This window comes from Pongo pygmaeus, chromosome 11 (assembly GCF_028885625.2).
Source record: "Pongo pygmaeus isolate AG05252 chromosome 11, NHGRI_mPonPyg2-v2.0_pri, whole genome shotgun sequence".
Lineage (NCBI taxonomy): Eukaryota > Metazoa > Chordata > Mammalia > Primates > Hominidae > Pongo > Pongo pygmaeus.
This window is the reverse complement of record NC_072384.2, coordinates 103143658-103166209: the sequence shown is the minus strand read 5'-3', so window position 1 is coordinate 103166209 and position 22552 is coordinate 103143658. Positions and strand designations below refer to the sequence as shown.

The following is a 22552-nucleotide window of genomic DNA, read 5'->3' as shown; positions in this document are numbered from 1 at the left end:
CCAAGCCATTCATGAGGAATCTGCCCCCATGACCTCCCAGAAGGCCCAGCCTCCAATATTAGGGATCACATGTCAACATGAAATTTGGAGGGGACAGACATCCAAACTATGTCAGTGCCCTTGTCAGAAATCATTTGGTTGTATATTTATGGATCTATTTCTGTGTGTTCTTTAATTTTTCTCAGCAATGTGCTAATAGTTTTTAATAGTACTGTAGTGCATATTTCACTGAATTTGTTGCTAAATATTTCATGACTTTCGATGTTATTAAACATGAGAGTGGATTTTAAATTTCACTTTCTAGGCTGGGTGTGGTGGCTCACACCTATAATCCTAGCACTTTGGAAGTCTAGGCAAGGGGAATCACTTGAGGCCAGGAGTTTGAGACCAACCTGGGCAACATAGGGAGACTCCATCTCTACAAAAAAAAAAAAAAAAAAAAAATCCCTTCCTAATTTTTGCTACTAATATATAGAAATGTGATACATTTGTTTTACATTGTCTAATTCACTAATTGCTGAATTTGCTCAGATCTGTTGCATTAGATCTAGTAGATTTTTAAAAGATTCTTTAGGATTTTTTGCATACATAATCATGTCACCTGTGAATAAAGACATCTTTGCCTTTTCCTTTTAAATGTGGAAGTGGTGTGAGCAGTCATCTTTGCCTGTTTCCCAATATTAAAGGAAAATATTCACTATTTCACAGTTAAGTATGATGTTAGCTGTGTGGGTTTTTTTGTTGTTGTTTTCTTTTTTTTTTTTTCGGGATGGAGTCTTGCTTTGTCACCCAGGCTGGAGTACAGTGGTGCACTCTCAGCTCACTGCAACCACCTCCTCCTGGGATCAAGCTATTCTTCTGCCTCAGCCTCCTGAGTAGCTGGGATTACAGGAGTGCGCCACCATGCCCGGCTAATTTTTGTATTTTTAGTAGAGACGAGGTTTCACTATGTTGGCTAGGCTGGTCTTGAACTCCCTGACCTCAAGTGATCCGCCCGCCTTGGCCTTCCAGAGTGCTGGGATTACAGACGTGAGCCACCATGCCCGGCCAAAGAGAAGATTTTTTTTTTTTTTTTAAAGACAGAGTCTCACCCTGTCACCGAGGCTGGAGTGCAGTGGTGTGATCTCAGCTCACTGCAACCTCCACCTCCCGATTCAAGCAATTCTCCTGCCTCAGCCTCCTGAGTAGCTGGGATTACAGGCAGATGCCACCATACCCAGCTGATTTTTGTATTTTTTAGTAGAGGCAGGGTTTCTCTGTTGGCCAGGCTGATCTCCAACCCCTGACCTCAGGTAATGCACCTGCCTCAGCCTCCTGAAGTGCTGGGATTACGGGCATGAGCCTCTGTGCCCAGCCACACCTGGCTACCACACCTGGCTAATTTTGGTATTTTTAGTAGAGATGGAGTTTCACCATGTTGGCCAGGCTCCTCTGGAACTCCTGATCTCAGGTGATCCACCTACATCAGCCTCCCAAAGTGCTGGGATTACTGGTGTGAGCCACTGCACCTGGTCCATAGACTGATTTTGAAATGCTAAACAAATCTTGCATCCCTGGCATAAATTCCACCTAGTTAGTCATGTTTTATCCATATATATATACACATATACATACATACACACTCACACACGTACTACTATATTAGATTTGTTAGGATTTTGTGAAGGGTTTTTGCATTCATATTTAATAAAAATATTGGTCTGTAGGCACCTGTAATGCCAGCACTTTGGGAGGCCGAGGTGGGCAGATCATGAGGTCAGGAGATCGAGACCACAGTGAAACCCCGTCTCTACTAAAAAATACAAAAAAATTAGCCAAGCGCGGTGGCAGGTGCCTATAGTCTCAGCTACTCTGGAGGCTGAGGCAGAAGAATGGCGTGAACCCGGGAGGCAGAGCTTGCAGTGAGCCGAGATTGCGCCACTGCACTCCAGCCTGGGCGACAGAGCAAGACTCCATCTCAAAAAAAAAAAAAAAATAATAATGATCTGTAATAATCTTTTCTTGTAATGTCTGTTTGGTTTAGAGGGCAAAGTTATGCGGGCTCATAAAATGAGTTGGGAACTATTCTTTCCTCTTCTACTCTATGAAAGAGTAAGTTTGGTTACATCCTAAATGTTTGACCGAATTCAGCAGTGAAGCCATCTGGTTCTGAAACGGATTTGTTTTGTTTTGTTTTGTTTTCATGGGATTTAAAAAATTATTAATTCACTTTTTAAAATGAGTATAAGATAATATGGATGATCTCTTTCTTTCTTGTGTTAGTTTTTGGTAAGTTGCATTTTTCAAGGAATTTGTCCATTTAACTTAAGTTGTAGAATCTTTTGGCATAAAGTTGTTAAAAATATACCTTTCTTAATCTTTTAATGTCCATAGGATCTATAGTGACATTCCTTCTTTTAGTCCTTCTTTTTTTTTTTTTTTTTTTTTTGAGACGGAATCTCGCTCTTTTGCCCAGGCCAGACTGCAGTGGCGCTATCTCGGCTCACTGCAAGCTCCGCCTCCCGGGTTCACGCCATTCTCCTGCCTCAGCCTCCTGAGTAGCTGGGACTACAGGCGCCCACCACCACGCCCAGCTAATTTTTTGTTATTTTTTTTATTAGAGATGGGGTTTCACCGTGTTAGCCAGGAGGGTCTCAATCTCCTGACCTCATGATCCGCCTGCCTTCAGCCTTCCAAAGTGCTGGGATTACAGGCGTGGGCCACCGCACCTGGCCTCTTTTATTCCTAATATTGCTCATTTATGTTTTTCTTTCTTTGTTGATCAGTCTTACTAGAATCTTTTTAAATTTAATAATTTTTTCAAATCAACCCATTTTTAACTTTAATTTTCTTATTTGTCCATTCTCTATTTACTGACTTTATTATTTTATTTCTTCTACTTGGGGTTTAATTTGCTCCTCTTTTACTAACTTCTTAAGGTGGAAGCGTAGATAATTGATTTTATACTATTTTTTCTTTTTTTATTGAGATGGAGTCTCACTTTGTCACCTAGGCTGGAGTGCAGTGGTATGTTCTCGGCTCATTGCAACCTCCACCTCCCGGGTTCAACTGATTCTCCTTCCTCAGCCTCCCGAGTAGCTGGGATTACAGGCGCTCGCCACCACACCTGGCTAATTTTTGTATTTTTAGTAGAGGTGGGGTTTCACCATGTTGGCCAGGCTGGTCTCAAACTCCTGACCTCAAGTGATCTGCCTGCCTTGGCCTCCCAAAGTGTTGGGATTACAGGCGTGAGCCACCGCACCGGCCCTTTTTTTCTAACATAGGTATTTAAAGCTGTAAGCTTTTCTCTAATCATGCTTTAGTTGAATTCCACAACTTTGGGTATGTTTTTATTATCATTGAGTTTAAAATATTTTAAAATTCCTCTCTGATTTCTTTGACCCTTTATTTATTTATTTATATTTACTCTTTTTTTTTTTTAGATGAAGTCTCACTCTTGTTGCCTACGCTGGAGTGCAATGGCACAATCGCAACTCATTGCAACCTCCGCCTCTCAGGTTCAAGAGATTCTCCTGCCTCAGCCTCCTGAGTAGCTGGGATTACAGGCACCTGCCACCGTGCCCAGCTAATTTTTGTATTTTTAGTAGAGACAGGGTTTCAACATGTTGGCCAGGCGGGTCTCGAACTCCTGACCTCAGGTGATCCACCCACCTCACCCTCCCAAAGTGCTGGGATTACAGGTGTGAGCCGCCATGCCTGGCCTATTTATTTAGATATATGTTATTTCCAAATATTTGGGAATTTTCTAGATATCCAATTGCTATTGATTCCTGTTTAAAACTTTTTACTTTTTTTTATAGAGACAGAGTCTTCTTGCTCTGTCACCCAGGCTGGAGCACAGTGGCATGATCATTGCTCACTCCCTGCAGCCTCACACTTCCTGGGCTCAAGTGATCCTCCCACCTTAGCCTCCAAAGTCGCTTACACTACAGGCGTGTTCCACCACTTCTGGCTTTTTTTTTTTTTTTTTTTTTTGTAGAAATGAGGTCTTACTGTGTTGCTCAGACAGGTCTCAAACTCCTGGCCTCAAGCAATCCTGCTTCACCCTCCTGAGTCACTGGGATTACAAATGGGAGCTGCAACACCTGGTTTCTATTGATTTCTAAAGTAGTAATATCGTAGTCCAAGAATGTTATCTGTGTTATTTCAATACTTTTATTTTTCTGCCTAGCATATGGTCTGTTTCGGTGAATCTTCCAGTTACTCTTAGGGAAAAATAATGTATTCTGCTCTTGGTGGGTGGACTGGTGTATAAATATCAATTAGGTCAAGTTGGTTAAAAGTTGCTCAAAAAAAAAAAAAAAGGAGGCGGGGGCTTGCTTAAAACTTTCATGGTTTCACTTTTTTTTTTTTTTTTTTTTTTTTTTTTTTTTTTTGAGTCTGAATCTCACTTTGTTGCCCAGGCTGGAGTGCAGTAGCATGATCTCGGCTTACTCACCCTCAGCATCCTGGGTTCAACTGATTCTCCTGCCTCAGCCTCCCCAATAGCTGGGATTATAGGCATGTGCCACCACACCCAGCTAATTTTTGTGTTTTTAGTAGAGATGGAGTTTCACCATGTTGGCCAGGCTGGTCTTGAACTCCTAACCTCAAGTGATCCGCCCGCCTCAGCCTCCCAAAGTTCTGGGATTACAGGTGTGAGCCACTGCACCTGGCCTTCACTTTTTAAAAAAAATGTCTACTTATGTCAGTTACTATTCTGGGGGCAGTGTTAAGTCCCTCATTGTGATTGTAAATTTGACAGTTTCTCCTTTTAGTTCTGTCAGGTTATTTTTTTTTCTTGTATTTGGGGGCTTTGTTATTTAGTAACATCCATAGTTAAGATTGCTATGTCTTTTTTTTTTTTTTTTTTTTTTTTTTAATTTGAGATAGTCTCGCCCTGTACCCAGGCTGGAGTGCAGTGGCACAGTCTTGGCTCACTGCAACCTCTGCCTCCCAGGTTCAAGTGATTCTCCTGCCTCAGCCTCCCTAGTAGCTGGGACTACAGGTGCGAGCCACCACTCCTGGCTAATTTTTGTATTTTTATTATTTTATTTTATTTTGAAATGGAGTCTCGCCCTGTCCCCCAGTCTGGAGTGCAATGGCACAATCTCAGCTCACTGTAACCTCCGCCTCCTGGGTTTTAGCAATTCTGCCTCAGCCTCCCAAGTAGCTGGGATTACAGGCACCCGCCACCACACCCAGCTAATTTTTTTATTTTTAGTAGAGATGGAGTTTCACCATGTTGGTCAGGCTGGTCTTGAACTCCTTACCTCAGGTGATCCACCTACCTCGGCCTCCCAAAGTGCTGGGATTACAGGCGTGAGCCACTGTGCCCGGCCTGCTATGTCTTCTTGATAAATTGACCCTCTTATTATTAAATGTCCATCTTATCCCTGGAAATATTATTTATCTCGAAACCTGTTTTTTCAGACATTAATATATACTTAATGTTTATGCAGTATATCTTTGTGCTTTCCTTTTAACTTCTCTGTGTATTTGTGTTTAAAGTATGTTTCTTTCTTTTTTTTTTTTTTTGAGACACAGTCTTTCTCCCTTGCCTAGGCTACAGTGCAATGGCATGATCTTGGCACACTGTAATCTCTGTGTCCCGGGTTCAAGCAATTCTCCTGCCTCAGCCTCCCAAGTAGCTGGAATTACAGGCATGAGTCACCACATTGGACTAGTTTTTGTATTTTTAGGAGAGACGGGGTTTCACCATGTTGGCCAGGCTGGTCTCAGACTCTTGACCTCATGATCCACCTGCCTCGGCCTCCCAAAGTGCTGGGATTACAGGCGTGAGCCACTGCACCCAGCCTAAAGCATGTTTCTTTCAAATTACATGTATTTGGGTTGTACTTGTCTATCCTGTATTACAATCTCTGCTTTTTAATGGTGTTATATAGTCCATTTATATTTAATGTCATTTTTAATGTGTTTGGATCAACCATATTGGTGTTCCTTTTCTATTTTCCCATTTATTATTATTATTTTTTTTTTTTTGAGACAGAGTCTCACTTTGTTGCCCAGGCTGGAGGGCAGTGGCATGATCATAGTTTACTGTAACCTTGAACTCCTGGGCTCAAGCAGTCTTCCCCCATCAGCCTCCTGAGTAGCTAGGACTACAGGTATGTGCCACCACACACAGTAAATTAAAAAAAAAAATTTTTTTAGAGACAAGGTCTCACTATGTTGCCCAGACTGGTCTTGACCTCAAGTGATCCTCTTGCCATGGTCTCCCAATGTACTGGGCATAAGCCACTGCACCCAGACAAAAATGTTCTTAATGCATGTGAATTAAAGAAATTTAAGAAAATTCCCTTAATTTCACAGGGTCTTGGCTACTTCCTTTATGAAACTGGGATAATAAAACCTGCCATTTTTAGCTTTCTGGGGATATTATGAAGACCAAAGGAGATAAAATGTGTGAAAATGTTTAAAAAGTTTTCAGGGTTCTATAGGTATAATGATTATTATTTTAGTAAGCAGTAGTACTAAGATTATCAGGAACTTTAAAATTTCTTAAACTCTAAGAAAAGTACCTTTTGCATAATTTTGAAGCCTTTTTGAAAAATTATTAAGATCTAATCCTTTCATAAGAATATTAGATCAAGATGGTAACCTCTCTGTGGGTAACTTACCTGCTTAGTGTGGGATTTGTGGGACTGATTGAATGGTGATAAGTAATTGCCATATTCTTTCTACTTTAGATAAACACAGGTTTGCATTTAATGTAATTGGATTTTGCTATGTCAGTGTCTTATTGATGTTATGATTACAGTGCCAATCATAGCACCCAGAACAAAGCTGGCATTAAATGTGCATATGAAACTGACTGTCATATTGGGACTATTTTAAAATTTCAGCTAATTTGTGTTCTGCATGAGTTATAGTATCTCTGTGTGTAAATTTCAACTACTCTAGTTCTGGACTAGATCAGTATCCCAGTAACCAAATCATGTTTGGCTAAGCAGTAATTAAGATCTGACCTGAAAAGATTTATATTTATAATCTGAATTCAATTATAATCTAATGTTAAAGCCGATACTTTATAAAGTGTATTCTTTAGGGCAGTTTGAGGGGCAGATCCTCAATTTGTCACTTGTTGGTTTGTCTTTCATATCAGTTACCCTTAACAATTGTAGTAAGGCTTCATTTCATCTCCATCCATGAAAGGAGACAGACAAAAGAGCCTGTAATCTAATGTACTTATTGATTTGCCAGAGCCAAAAACCATTCCTGAATTAATGGGCGGTTGATGAAAGATTAGTCAGGCAGAGCCTTTAAAGCATGATGTATATGATATAGCCATCCACCACATAGCAACAGGGATACATCCTGAGAAATGTGTCCTTAGGCAATTTTGTCATTGTATGAACTTCATAGAGTGTGCTTACACAAACCTAGATGGTGGAGCTTGGTACACCCCTAGACCATCTGATACAGCCTGTTGCTCCTAAGGCTACAAACCTGTATAGCATGTTCCTGTACTGAATACTGTAGGCAACTGTAACACAATGGTATTTATGTATCTAAACAAAGGAAAGTTTTGCTCAGTGGCAAACCATGGCTATGACATCACTAGGCAATAGGATTTTGTCTGCTCCATTATAATCTTTTTTTAAATAGGTTTCTTTTTTTAAATTTTACTTTAAGTTCTGGGATACATGTGCAGAACATACAGGTTTGTTACATAGGTACACATGTGCCATGGTGGTTTGCTACACCTATCAACCCATCATCTAGGTTTTAAGCCCTGCATGCATTAGATATTTGTCCTAATGCTCTCCCTCCCCTTTCCCCCAACCCCTGACAGGCCCCGGTGTGATGTTCCCCTCCCTGTGTCCATGTGTTCTCATTGTTCGTCTCCCACTTATGAGTGAGAACATGGCAGTGGTTGGTTTTCTGTTCCTGTGTTAATTTGCTGAGAATGATGGTTTCCGGCTTCGTCCATGTCCCTGCAAAGGACATTAACTCATTCCTTTTTAATGGCTGCATAGTATTCCATGATGCATATGTGCCTCATTTTCTTTATCCAGTCTATCATTGATGGGCATTTGGGTTGGTTCTAAGTCTTTGCTATTGTAAATAGTGCTACAATAAACGTATATGTGCATGTGTCTTTATAGTAGAATGATTTATAATCCTTTGGGTATATACCAAGTAATGGGATTGTGGGGTCAAATGGTATTTCTGGTTCTAGATCCTTGAGGAATTGCCACACTGTCTTCCACAATGGTCCAACTAATTTACACTCCCACTAACAGTGTAAAAGCATTCCTATTTCTCCACATCCTCTCCCGCATCTGTTGTTTCCTGACTTTTTAATGATCATCATTCTAACTGGCGTGAGATAGTATCTCATTGTGGTATTGATTTGCATTTCTCTAGTGACCAGTGATGATGAGCTTTTTTTCTGTATGTTTCTTGGCCACATAAATGTCTTTTGAGAAGTGTCTGTTCACATCCTTTGCGCACTTTTTGATGGGGTTGTTTTTTTCTTGTAAATTTGTTTAAGTTCCTTGTAGATTCTAGATATTAGACCTTTGTCAGAAGGATAGATTGCAAAAATTTTCCCCCATTCTGTAGGTTGCCTGTTCACTTTGATGATAGTTTCTTTTGCTGTGCAGAAGCTCTTTAGTTTAATTAGATCCCATTTGTCAATTTTGGCTTCTGTTGCCATTGCTTTTGGTGTTTTCGTCATGAAGTCTTTGCTCATTCCTATGTCCTGAAGGTTATTGCCTAGGTTTTCTTCTAGGGTTTTTATGGTTTTAGGTCTTACATTTAAGTCTTTAATCCATCTTGAGTTGATTTTATATAAGGTGTGAGGAAGGGGTCCAGTTTCTGTTTTCTGCATATGGTTAGCCCGTTTTCCCGGCACCATTTATTAAATAGGGACTCCTTTCGCCATTGCTTGTTTTTGTCAGGTTTGTCAAAGATCAGATGGTTGTAGATGTGTGGTGTTATTTCTGAGGTCTCTGTTATGTTCCATTGATCTATGTATCTTTTGGTACCATGCTGTTTTGGTTACTGTAGACTTGTAGTATAGTTCAAAGTCAGGTAGCATGATACCTCTAGCTTTGTTCTTTTTGCTTAGGATTGTCTTGGCTATGTGGGCTCCTTTTTTGTTCCATATGAAATTTAAAGTAGTTTTTTTCTAATTCTGTGAAGAAAGTCAATGGTAGCTTGATGGGAATAGCATTAAATCTATAAATTACTTTGGGCAGTATAGCCATTTTTGTGATATTGATTCTTCCTATCCATGAGCATGGAATGTCTTTCAATTTGTTTGTGTCCTCTCTTATTTCCTTGAGCAGTGGTTTGTAGTTCTCCTTGAAGAGGTCCTTCACATCCCTTGTAACTTGTATTCCTAGGTATTTTATTTTCTTTGTAGCACTTGTGAATGGGAATTCACTCATGGTTTGGCTCTCTGCTTGTCTATTATTGGTGTATAGGAATGCTTGTGATTTTTGCACATGAATTTTGTATGCTGAGACTTTGCTGAAGTTGCTTATCAGCTTAAGGAGTTTTGGGGCTGAGACAATGGGGTTTTCTAAATATACGATCATGTCATTTGTAAATAGAGATAAGTTGACTCCCTCTCTTCCTATTTGAATACCCTTTATTTCTTTCTCTTGCCTGATTGCCCTGGCCAGAACTTCCAATACTATGTTGAATAAGAGTAATGAGAGTGAGCATCCTTATCTTGTGCTGGTTTTCAAAGGGAATGCTTCCAGCTTTTGCCCATTTAGTATGATATTGGCTATGGGTTTGTTTTAAATAGCTTGTATTATTTTGAGATATGTTCCATCAATACCTAGTTTATTGAGAGTTTTTAGCATGAAGGGGTGTTGAATTTTATCGAAGGCCTTTTCTGCATCTATTGAGATAAATCATGTGGTTTTTGTCATTGGTTCTGTTTATATGATGGATTATGTTTATTGATTTGCGTATGGTGAACCAGCCTTTCATCCCAGGGATGAAGCAGACTTGATCATGGTGGATAAGCTTTTTGATGTGCTGCTGGATTCAGTTTGTCAGTATTTTATTGAGGATTTTGGCATTGATGTTCATCAGGGATATTGGCCTGAAATTTTCTTCTTTTGTTGTGCCAGGTTTTGGTATCAGGATTATGCTGGCCTCATAAAATGAGTTAGGGAGGAGTCCCTCGTTTTATTTTTCTTCCTTTTTTTTTTTTTCTTGAGACGGAGTCTTGCTTTGTCACCCAGGCTGGAGTACAGTGGTGCAATCTTGGCTCACTGCAACCTCCGCCTGCCAGATTCAACCAGCTCTCTGCCTCAGCCTCCTGAGTAGCTGGGGTTCCAGTCACCCGCCACCACGCCCAGCTAATTTTTGTATTTTTAGTAGAGATGGGGTTTCACCATGTTGGCCAGGCTGGTCTTGAACTCTTGACCTTGTGATCTGCCCGCCTTGGCTTCCCAAAGTGCTGGGATTACAGGGGTGAGCCACTGCACCCAGCGGAGTCCCTCTTTTTCTATTGTTTGAAGTAGTTTCAGAAGGAATGGTACCAGCTCCTCTTTGTACCTCTAGTTCAGGCTCTGAATCTGTCTGGTCCTGGGCTTTTTTTGGTTGGTAGGCTATTAATTACTGCCTCAATTTCAGAACTTGTTATTGGAGGCCAGGCACGGTGGCTCACAGTTATTGGTCTATTCAGGGATTTGACTTCTTACTGGTTTAGTCTTGGGAGGGTGTATGTGTCCAGGAATTTATCCATTTCCTCTAGATTTTCTAGTTTATTTCCATAGAGGTGTTTATAGTATTCTCTGATGGTAGTTTGTATTTCTGTAGGATCAGTGGTGATATCCCTTTATTTTTTTTTATTGTGTCTGTTTCTTTTTTCTTCTTTATTAGTCTGGCTAGCGGTCTATTTTGTTAATCTTTTTAATAAACCAGCTCCTGGATTTATTGATTTTTTTGGAGGGTTTTTCATGTCTCTCTCTCCTTCAGTTCTGCTCTGATCTTAATTATTTCTTGTCTTCTGCTAGCTTTTGAATTTGTTTGCTCTTGCTTCTCTAGTTCTTTTAATTGTGATGTTAGGGTGTTGATTTTAGATCTTTCCCACTTTCTGATGTGGGCATTTAGTGCTATAAATTTCCTTCTTAACACTGCTTTAGCTGTGTCCCAGAGATTCTGGTATGTTGCGTCTTTGTTCTCATTGGTTTCAAAGAACTTCTTTATTTCTGCTCTAATTTCATTATTTGCCCAGTAGTCGTTCAGGAGCAGATTGTTCAGTTTCCATGTAGTTGTACGGTTTTGAGGGAGTTTCTTTTTTTGTTTGTTTGTTTTTTGAGACCTCTGCCTCCTGGGTTCAAGCAATTCTCCTGCCGCAGCCTCCCAGGTAGCTGGGACTACAGGCGCCCACCACCATGCCCAGCTAATTTTTGTATTTTTAGTAGAGACGGGGTTTCACCATATTGGCCAGGCTGGTCTCAAACTCCTGACCTTGTGATCTGCCTGCCTTGGCCTCCCAAAGTGCTGGGATTACAGGCCTGAGCCACTGCGCCCGGCCTCAAGTGAGTTTCTTAATCCTGAGTTCTAATTTCATTGCACTATGGTCTGAGAGACTGTTTGTTATGATTTCTGTTCTTTTGCATTTGCTGAGGAGTGTTTTACTTCCAATTATGTGGTCGATTTTAGAATATGTGCTATGTGGCACTGAGAAGAATGTATATTCTGTTGATTTGGGGTGGAGAGTTCTGTAGATGTCTATTAGGTCTGCTTGGTCCAGAGCTGAGTTCAAGTCCTGAATATCCTTGTTAATTTTCTGTCTCATTGATCTGTCTCATATTGACAGTGGGGTGTTAAAGTCTCCCCCTATTATTGTGTGGGAGTCTAAGTCTCTTTGTAGGTCTCTAAGAACTTGTTTTATGAATCTGGGTGTTCCTGTATTGGGTGCATATATATTTAGGATAGTTAGCTCTTCTTGTTGCATTGATCCCTTTACCATTATGTAATGCCCTTCTTTGTCTTTTTTGATCTTTGTTGGTTTAAAGTCTGTTTTATCAGAGAGTAGGATTGAAAGCCCTGCTTTTTTTTTTTTTTTGCTTTCCATTTGCTTGGTAAATATTCCTTTATCCTTGTATTTTGAGCCTATGTGTGTCTTTACACATGAGATAGTCTCCTGAATACAGCACACCGATGGGTCTTGACTCTATCCAATTTGCCAGTCTGTGTCTTTTAATTGGGGCATTTAGCCTATTTACATTTAAGGTTAATATTGTTAAGTGTAAATTTGATCCTGTCATCATGATGCTAGCTGAGTATTTTGCACATTAGTTGATGCAGTTTCTTCGTAGTATCTTTGGTCTTTATATTTTGATGTGTTTCTGCAGTGGCTGGTACTGGTTTTTCCTTTCCATAGTTAGTGCTTCCTTCAGGAGCTCTCGTAAGGCAGGCCTGGTGGTGACAAAATCCCTCAGCGTTTATTTGTCTGTAAAAGATTTTATTTCTCCTTTGCTTATGAAGCTTAGTTTGGCTGGATATGAAATTCTGGGTTGAAAATTATTTTCTTTCATGTGTCTGTTGGCTGCATAAATGTCTTCTTTTGAGCAGTGTCTGTTCATATCCTTCGCCCACTTTTTGATGGGGTTGTTTTTTTCTTGTAAATTTGTTTGAGTTATTTGTAGATTCTGGGTATTAGCCCTTTGTCAGATGAGTAGATTGCAAAAATTTTCTCCCATTCTGTAGGTTGCCTGTTCACTCTGATGGTAGTTTCTTTTGCTGTGCAGAAGCCCTCTAGTTTAATTGTCAATTTTGGCTTTTGTTGCCATTGCTTTTGCTGTTTTAGACATGAAGTCCTTGCCCATGCCTATGTCCTGAATGGTATTGCCTAGGTTTTCTTCTAGGGTTTCTATGGTTTTAGGTCTAACATTTAAGTCTTTTTTTTTTTTTTTTGACAGAGTCTCGCTCTGTTGCCCAGGCTGGAGTGCAGTGGCACAGTCCCGGCTCACTGCAAGCTCCGCCTCCTGGGTTCACGCCATTCTCCTGCCTCAGCCTCCCGAGTAGCTGGGACTACAGGCGCCCGCCACTATGCTCAGCTAATTTTTTGTATTTTTAGTAGAGACGGGGTTTCACGATGTTAACCAGAATGGTCTTGATCTCCTGACCTCGTGATCCGCCTGCCTCGGCCTCCCAAAGTGCTAGGATTACAGGAATGAGCCACCACGCCTGGCCACATTTAAATCTTTGATCAATCTTGAATTAATTTTTGTATAAGGTATAAGGAAGGGATCTGGTTTCAGCTTTCTACATATGGCTAGCCAGTTTTCCCAGCACCATTTATTAAATAGGGAATCCTTTCCCCATTTCTTGTTTTTGTCAGGTTTGTCAACGATCAGATGGTTGTAGATGTATGGTATTATTTCTGAGGGCTCTGTTCTGTTCCATTAGTCATATGCATTTCTCTGATGGCCAGTGATGATGAGCATTTTCATCACTGGTCATCAGGGAAATGCAAATCAAAACCACAATGAGATACCATCTCACACCAGTTAGAATGGTGATCATTAAAAAGTCAGGAAACAACAGGTGCTGGAGAGGATGTGAAGAAATAGGTACACTTTTTTTTTTTTTTTTTTTTTTTTTTGAGACAGAGGCTCACTCTGTCGCCCAGCCTGGAGTGCAGTGGTGCAATATCTTGGCTCACTGCAAGCTCCGCCTCCCGGGTTCACGCCATTCTCCTGCCTCAGCCTCCCGAGTAGCTGGGACCACAGGTACCCGCCACCACACCTGGCAATTTTTTTGTATTTTTAGTAGAGACAGGGTTTCACCATGTTAGCCAGGATGGTCTCGATCTCCTGACCTCGTGATCTGCCCGCCTCGGCCTCCCAAAGTGCTGGGATTACAGGTGTGAGCCACCGCGCCCGGCTGAAATGGGAACACTTTTACACTGTTGATGGGACTGTAAACTAGTTCAACCATTGTGGAAGACAGTGTGGCAATTCCTCAAGGATCTAGAACTAGAAATACCATTTGACCCAGCCATCCCATTACAGGGTATATACCCAAAGGATTATAAATCGTGCTGCTATAAAGACACATGCACACGTATGTTTATTGTGGCACTATTCACAATAGCAAAGACTTGGAACCAACCCAAATGTCCATCAAAGATAGACTGGATTAAGAAAATGTGGCACATATACACCACGGAATACTACGCAGCCATGAAAAAGGATGAGTTCATGTCCTTTTTAGGGACATGGATGAAGCTGGAAACCATCATTCTCAGCAAACTATCGCAAGGACGAGAAACCAAACACCGCATGTTTTCACTCATAGGTGGGAATTGAACAATGAGAACACTTGGATACAGGAAGGGGAACATCACACACTGGGGCCTGTCATGAGGTGGGGGGAGTGGGGAGGGATAGCATTAGGAGGTATACCTAATGTAAAGGACAAGTTAATGGGTGCAGCACACCAACATGGCACATGTATACATATGTAAAAAACCTGCACGTTGTGCACATGTACCCTAGAACTTAAAGTATAATTTTTTTAAAAAATTCTTTTCTTTAAGAATGTTGAATATTGGCCCCCACTCTCTTCTGGCTTCTAGGGGTTCTGTAGAGAGATCCACTGTTAGTCTGATGGACTTCCCTTTGTAAGTAACCAGACCTTTCTTTCTTGCTCCCCTTAACATTTTTCCCTTCGTTTCACCTTGGAGAATCTGACGATTATATGTCTTGGGGTTGCTCTTCTTGAGGAGTATCTTAAGTGGTATTCTCTGTATTTCCTGAATTTGAATGTCAACCTTTCTTGCTAGGTTGGGGAAGTTCTCCTGGATAATATCCTGAACTGTGTTTTCTAACTTGGTTCCATTCTCCCTGTCACTTTAGGTACACCAGTCAGTCATAGGTTTGGTCTTTTCACATAGTCCCATATTTCTTGAGGGCTTTGTTCATTCCTTTTCATTCTTTTTTCTCTAATTTTGTCTTCATGCCTTATTTCAGTAAGTTGATCTTCAATTTCTGATATCCTTTCTTCCGCTTGATTGATTCAGCTATTGATACTTGTGAATGCTTCACGAAGTTCTCTTGCTGTGTTTTTCAGCTCCATCAGGTCATTTATGTTCTTCTCTAAACTGGTTATTCTAGTTAGCAGTTCCTGTAACCTTTTATCAAGGTTCTTAGCTTCCTTGCATTGGGTTAGAACATGCTCCTTTAGCTTAGAGGAGTTTGTTACTATCCACCTTCTGAAGCCTACTTCTGTCAATTTGTCAAACTCATTCTCTGTCCAGTTTTGTGCCCTTGCTGAAGAGGAGTTGTCATCATTTGGAGGAGAAGAGGCATTCTGTTTTTTGGAATTTTCAGCATTTTTGTGCTGTTTTTTCCTCATCTTGGTGGATTTATCTACCTTTGATCTTTGAGGCTGATGACCTTTGGATGGGGTTTTTGTGTGGGGGTCCTTTTTGTGGATGTTGATGTTATTGCTTTCTGTTTGTTAGGTTTTCTTCTAACAGGCCCCTCTTCTGCAGGTCTGCTACAGTTTGCTGGAGTCTACTCTATACCCTGTTTGCCTGGGTATCACCAGCAGAGGCTACAGAACAGCAAAGATTGCTGCCTGTTCCTTCCTCTGAAAGCTTTGTCCCAGAGGGGCACCAGCCTGATGCCAACTGGAGCTCTCCTGTATGAGGTATCTGTTGACCCCTGCTGGGAGGTGGACCCACTTGAGGAGGCTGTCTGTCCCCTAGCAGAGCTCAATTGCTGTGCTGGGAGAATCCTCCTTGTCAGGATCAGATGCTCTCTTCAGAGCTGGCAGGGAGGAACATTTTAAGTCTGCTGAAGCTGTGCCCACAGTTGCCCCTTCCCCCAGGTGCTCTGTCCCAGGGAGATGGGAGTTTTATCTAAAAGCCCCAGACTGGGGCTGCTGCCTTTCTTTCAGAGATGCCTTGCCCAGTGAGGAGGAGTCTAGAGACACAGTCTGGCCATAGCCACTTTGCTGCACTGTGGTGAGTTCTGGCCAGTGTAAACTGCCTGGCCTCCTTAGCACTGTCAGGGGAAAACTGCCTACTCAAGCCTCAGTAATGGCAGATGCCCCTGCCCCCACCAAGCTTGATTGTCCCAGATCAACTTCAGACTGCTGTGCTGGCAGTGAGAATTTCAAGCCAGTGGTTCTTAGCTTGCTGGGCTCCGTGGGAGTGGGACCCACTGACCGAGACCACTTGGCTCCCTGGCCTCAGCCCCCTTTCCAGGAGAGTGAACGGTTTTGTCTCACTGGGGTTCCAGGCGCCACTGGGGTACAAAAACAAAAACAAAAAACTCCTGCAACTAGCTCGGTGTCTGCCCAAACAGCCACCCAGTTTTGTGCTTGAAACCCAGGGCCCTGGTGGTATAGGCACACGTGGGAATCTTCTGGTCTGCGGATTGCAAAAACTGTGGGAAAAGCATAGTATCTGGGCCAGACAGCAGTCCCTCGTGGCTTCACTTGGCTGGGGGAGGGAGGGCCCCAGCTCCTTGCACTTCCTGGATGAGGCAACGCCCCACTCTGCTTCTGCTTGCCCTCAGTGGGCTATACCCACTGCCTAACCAGTCCCAGTGAGATGAACTGGGTACCTCAGTTGGAAATGCAGAAATCACCTGCCTTCTGCGTTTGTCTCGCTGGGAGCTGCAGACCGGAGCTGTTCCTGTTCGGCCGTTTTGCCAGATCTCTGCTCCGTTATAATTTTGTGGGACCACTGTTGTATATATGGTCCATCACTGGCTAAAATGTCATTATGCGGTGCATGACTATATATATCTGTACACACACAAAATATATATGTATGTATACAAAGACTAGACATTGTCTTATTACAATAATACAACTTAAAGAGATTTATGACTTTTCAGACTATATTTTAGAACCATGGCTGAGATCTGGGGTCTGCAGACTTTTTCTGTAAATGGCCAAATAGTATATAATTTTTGCTTTGTGGGGTGTGCAATTTGCTGGATGTACCTAACTGTTAGCTTTGTAGCAAGAAAGCAGCTAAAGACTAATTTGCCAGCAGGCCATAGTTTGCCAATCAGCCCAGATCTCTGAATTGAGCTGGGACATGTTCTTGGTTAGGGAGATCATTTGCCCACAGATGACTTTCTTCTGAAATGAGTTAGATCACTTTAGTAAACTTGTTTCGGTTCCTTTTATTAGATTGAGTCCCATGCAATTGCTGTTTTTGTAGGTAAAAAATGGCCTAATGTTGGCAATTTCACATGGTCAACCAAAAATTTAAAAATATGCTGTTTGGCTGGGCGCAGTGGCTCACGCCTGTAATCCTAGCATTTTGGGAGACCGAGGCAGGTGGATCACCTGAGGTCAGGAGTTCGAGACCAGCCTGCCCAACATGGCGAAACCCCGTCTCTGTTAAAAATACAAAAATTAGCCGGGCGTGGTGGCTAATCTCACCACCTCCTCCCTTCTCCCCACTCCAGTAGTCCCCAGTGTCTACTATTCCCATCTTTATGCCCATGTGTACTCAATGTTTAGTTCCCACTTAAAAATGAAAACATGTGGCATTTGATTTTCTGTTCCTGCATTAATTTGCTTAGGAAAATGGCTTCCAGCTGCATCCATATTGCTGCAAAGGACATGATTTTGTTCTTTTTTATGGCTGCATAGTATTCCATGGTGTATATGTATCACATTTTCTTTATCCAGCCCACTGCTGATGTGCATCTAGGTTGATTCCATGTTTTTGCTATTGAGACTAATGCTGCAGTGAACATACAAGTGCCTTTATCTTTTTGTTTACCACCCTTTCTATTTTATTGAAGGTCTCATTTGTTCTCAGTGCTTAACTATTTATATATATATATGTAGATAATTCCCATATAATATTTCATTCTAAGCTCTGATAAAAAGTAAAATGAAAAAATATAACATGAATTCTTAAGTGCCAGCAATTTCTATTCCAAGCACTTTACATATATTTCTCATTTAATTCTTATAACAATCCATTTACTTCATTATTCGTATTTTACTGATGAGGAAACTAAAAGATTAATGTAACTTGCACGAGGTCCCACAGCTAATAAAAAAAAGTTCTTAGGTTCAAACCTAGACAGTCTGACTAGAGACCCAAGCTTGAAACAATTTTTTATTACTACAGTTTTAATTACCTGTTGGAAATTTTGGAAAACTCTGATGTTCTTGATCATTTCAGATTCAAGATGTCACAGGTGAAATGTGTAACCTTCCCACTTAGAGAACTGCTTCTTCTAATTGCCCTTATTTTTCTGGGGCAAAACTGCTTAATCATTATTTACCAAGTTCTGTAGATATCTGCCTTCATAGCCATTCTTACACTAATGCCCTTGGTCCAGGCTTTTATTAGATTATGTCTGGAATATAGAGAGATTGTTCTGAACTCTCTGTGTTTAGTCTCTCTGCTAAACAGATCTCTACAATCTGTACCATCAATCTGCCTTTCTCTTCTTCAGCCTGTATTTGGAATAGTATTTCCTTGCCTCCTGCTGTTAAAATCTGTTTTTCTTCAACATACAGTTCAAAGGAAATTTCACTCATGGTACCCAGCACATCAGAATTTCAATCCTATTTCTGTTATTAATTAGGTGTTCGATTGTTAGCAGGAGAGGGGGAGACCAGCTCCCTTACAAATAAAGTTCATGTGATTTAATATATAGTCTTGTAATAACTATTTTAACTTCTCAGGTATTTTTATATGCACTTACTATTAGTCACATTTCAGGTAAGATTGCTACATAAAACTATAAGCACTTAATATATATTTAACAATGAATGAATGAATGACTCACTTTTGGATAAGGGCTTGCAAGTGTTGGATAGTGTGGTGGTATTTTTCATCAACATTTGCTAGTTCCTAACTTCCATAGCTCTCATTACAGTCTTGTTACAGTGTGGGTGTGTTAGGCTTCAGGGACAGGCCTCTGACCTTCTGCCCTCTTTTGACCTGCCTTGAGACTCTGAGTGTTTCCCTGAGTTCTGTGAGCCACTCTAGCAAATTAATCGAGCCCAAAAAGGAGTCTTGGGAACCCCCCACTTGAAGCTGGTGGGTCAGAAGTTCTGGAGACCCTGACTTGCAACCAGTCTCTGGTCTAGTGGGGGTGAGAGCACAGTCTTAGGATCTCTACAAAAAAAAGAAAAAAAAAATTAGCCGAGTGTGATGGCATGCACTTGTGGATCACTTGAGCCTGGGAGGTCGGAGCATAATGGCGCTGCTGCACTCCAGCCTGGGCAACAGAGCAAGACCTTGTCTAAAAAAAAAAAAAAAGAAAGAAAAACCAAAAAGGGTAAAAGTATAACTGGTCTTGATAAGAAAACATTTTTATAATAATAATAGTTATTCAAATAATAGTTATACATGTTAATTGTAGCAAATTTGCTGCAGAAAACTGTCAGAAACTACAGTAAACTGCCATCCATGACCCCACTGCAGAGAAAACCATTGCTGACATTTTTGAGCATTTCCTACCAGTTCCCCCCTTCCAAAGTTGAATTATTTATAAACTGTCACTCTGAGGAATGTTGATTGTGTTTGTAAGAAAACTCATGGCTTAGGAGCCAGAGTAAGCAGGACTACTATGTTAAACAGCAGGTTTGACTAATATATTTTCTTAATTGCATCAAACACTAGTGTTATATTAAGTCAAAAGTCTTCACAGATTATTTTTCTCAAGAGGATTTCAGTGCTTCAGTGTGCACATCAACATCAGTTCCACTTGCTTTTCAGTGATGTCACAGTAATGAGACGTTATAAGTGAATACAAATCTACCTCTAAAGAGATTATTGATTTGTTTTATTTTACTTAAGATTTGAATTCCAAATCCAGGACACAGCTAAAAATTTAAATATTGTATAGTGTAAAAAGGAATAAAGTATTCCTTTTTTTTTTTTTTTTAAGACAGAGTCTTGCTCTGTTGCCCAGGCTTGAGTGCAATGGCGCAATCTCGGCTTACTTCAACCTCCGCTTCCCAGGTTCAAGTGATTCTTCTGCTTCAGCCTCCCGAGTGGCTGGGATTACAGGCACCTGCCACCACGCCCAGCTTATTTGTATATTTTTAGTAGAAACAGGATTTCACCATGTTTGCCAGGCTGGTCTTGAACTCCTGACCTCAAGTAATTCACCCGCCTTGGCCTCCCAAAGTGCTGGGATTACAGGTATGAGCCACCATGCCGGGCCTCGAGTATCTTTTATGAAGAAATTACTTGAGCCTATCCTTTTGCTAAATAAGAGTGAAAACTGATAGAGACTGTAATAGAATAATGGCCTTCCAAAGATGTGCATGTCCTAATTCCTGAAACCTATGAATATGTTACTTTCTGTTGCAAGAGACTGTGTTCAAAGAGACTTTGAAGATGTAATTAAGGATATTGAGATGGGGATATTATCCTGGATTATTTAGGTGTGTCCAATATAATCACATAGGTCTTCTTAAGGGGAAGGCAGAAAGGTCAGAAGAAGATAAGACAATGTGATGACACATAGAATTAGAGAAAAATTAGAAGATGCTATGCTGCTGGCCTTAAAGATGGAGGAAGGGGGACCACATGCCAGTAAATGTAAGTGGCTTCTAAAAGCTACAAAAGACAATGAAATGGATTCTCCTTTGTAGCCTCCAGATGAAATGCAGCCCTCTGACAACTTTATTTTAGGACTCTGACCTCCAGAATGGGAAGATAGTAAATTAATTTTGTTGTAAGTTACTAAGTTTGTGATCATTTTTTATAGCAGCAGTAGGAAATTAATAGAGAGGGAATATATCTTTCTAATTCTTGACGTTTCCTGCTATGTTAAAGGAGCTCAATTAGTTTAACTCCTAGTCTCTTTCTACCCTCTCATTTCTTCCTAGCGGAGGAGTGGCTTGTCTGGTAAATTTGGGAAGCAAAAATTGGGCAAGTTTATCTCAATTCCTTCTTTCTTCTCTCATACAGGGAAGCCTCTGGTGATTCAGTTACCTCTGACTGGCTTGTTGAACTTAATTTTAGTGCTTGGTTATGAAGATTATTTGGCTCTCACAATAAGCTGTATCCAGAAACGACCATTGTCAGTAGCAAAAATTATATGTTGGCTTCCAGCTGCTACTCCTTATTTGTTTATTTTTTATTTTTTTAATTTTAATTTTCATTTTTTAATATATTTTTTGAGATGGGGTCTCACTGTGTCCCTCAGGCTGTAGTGCAGTGGCACATTCATAGCTCACTGCAGCCTCAAACTCCTGGGCTCAAGTGATCCTCCCACTTCAGCGTCCCAGGTAGCTGGGACTACAGGCATATGCCACAATGTATGGCTAATTTTTTAATTTTTGGTAGAGATGGGATCTCACTTTGTTGCTGAGGCTGGTACACCAATCCTTTGACACAGCAAATCCAATTCTGGATTTTTATCAAAGAGAAATGAAAACATTTTTCTGCAAAAATACTTGTATACGTATGTTCATAACAGCCTTATTTACAATAGTCCCAAACTGGAAACACTGGTACATTGATACAATGGAATTCTATTCAACAATCAAAAAGAATAAACTGGGAAAAGCTAAGGAAAAAAACCACATTCCTTGCTTCTGATGGGGTAGGGATTGGCAAGAAGATGATACAAGGAAACTTTCTGGGAAGTTGGAAATGTTCTGTATAAGATATCCATTTGTCAAAAGTATACAGGTAAAGAGTTTGCACCCTGGGCCCTAGAGCCAAGCTCTTGCTGTGTGTGGCTGAACGCTGGGTACCAGCTCTGCTGCCACAGAGATCTTGGCTTTACCCCAATCCTAGAGCTATTCTAATGCTGCACTCACTAGTGCTCTTATTCTCAGTTCTCTTAGCTGTTTAACAAGCATCTGCATCTCGCATTCTGTTACACAGCAGCAAGGATCCCTGCATCCCAGACACCAATGCCATTACTACCTGGGAACTCAGAACTGCAGTACCTCCACATATTTGTGCATCAGGCCTGAGTTCTGTGATTATTCCATGGGTGCTACTCATCAGGCACCAGTGTCAAGAGGGATCCCTTCAGCCATAGCTTCTCTGGTGGGAAAAAAAATAGATTGGGGCGATCTTAGCAGTCATTGCCACCAAAGACCCCAACAACTCTTGCTGCCACTGCAGAAACTCACAACATTGGCTGCTATGGATCTCTGTGATTTTTATCCATACCAATCTCAGCAGACAGAGCTGCACAGAGACCACACAGCTGGCACCCTGACTAGTGCCAGAACCACTGCACCCCACCCCATGGAGGAAAGTCAGTCCACAATGAAACTAGCCCATAAAGTCTACAAAAGGTAACTGTTCCACTAAAAGCACAGACATTAATATAAGGCAACAAGAAAAATGGGAGACATAATACCACCTAAAAAACATAACCTCCCAGTAGCTGACCCCAAAGAAATGGACATATATAAACTGCCTCTCAAATAATACAAAATAATTGCTTTAAGTTTAGTGAATTTAAAGAAAAATACAGAGAAACATTTCACTGAAATCAGCAAAACAATAGATGACCAAAATAAGAAATGTAACAGATTAAAATTATTTTTTACAAACAGTCAAATTCTGGAGCTGAACAATACAATTAATGAACTAAAAAATGCA

At 40.9% G+C, this 22552-nt stretch overlaps 1 protein-coding gene across 6 annotated transcripts in view; it reads left to right on the top strand.

Annotated features, from left to right (window-relative positions):
* The window catches only part of ICA1L (islet cell autoantigen 1 like), an 89800-nt gene that overhangs the window by 5519 nt on the left and 61729 nt on the right, over positions 1-22552 (top strand). The window contains exon 1 of one of the 6 annotated variants that reach the window (XM_054479156.2): positions 6007-6107. The exons of 3 other annotated variants lie outside the window; for them this stretch is intronic. Coding sequence is in view for 2 of the 3 variants with exons in the window: in XM_054479152.1 (XP_054335127.1) it covers positions 15632-15636 (5 nt within the window). In the remaining variant the exon portion in view is untranslated. Of the gene's footprint in view, positions 1-6006; positions 6108-15478; positions 15637-22552 lie in introns of those variants that run through there. 2 more of the 6 variants (XM_054479152.1, XM_054479158.1) reach the window with 2 other exon arrangements.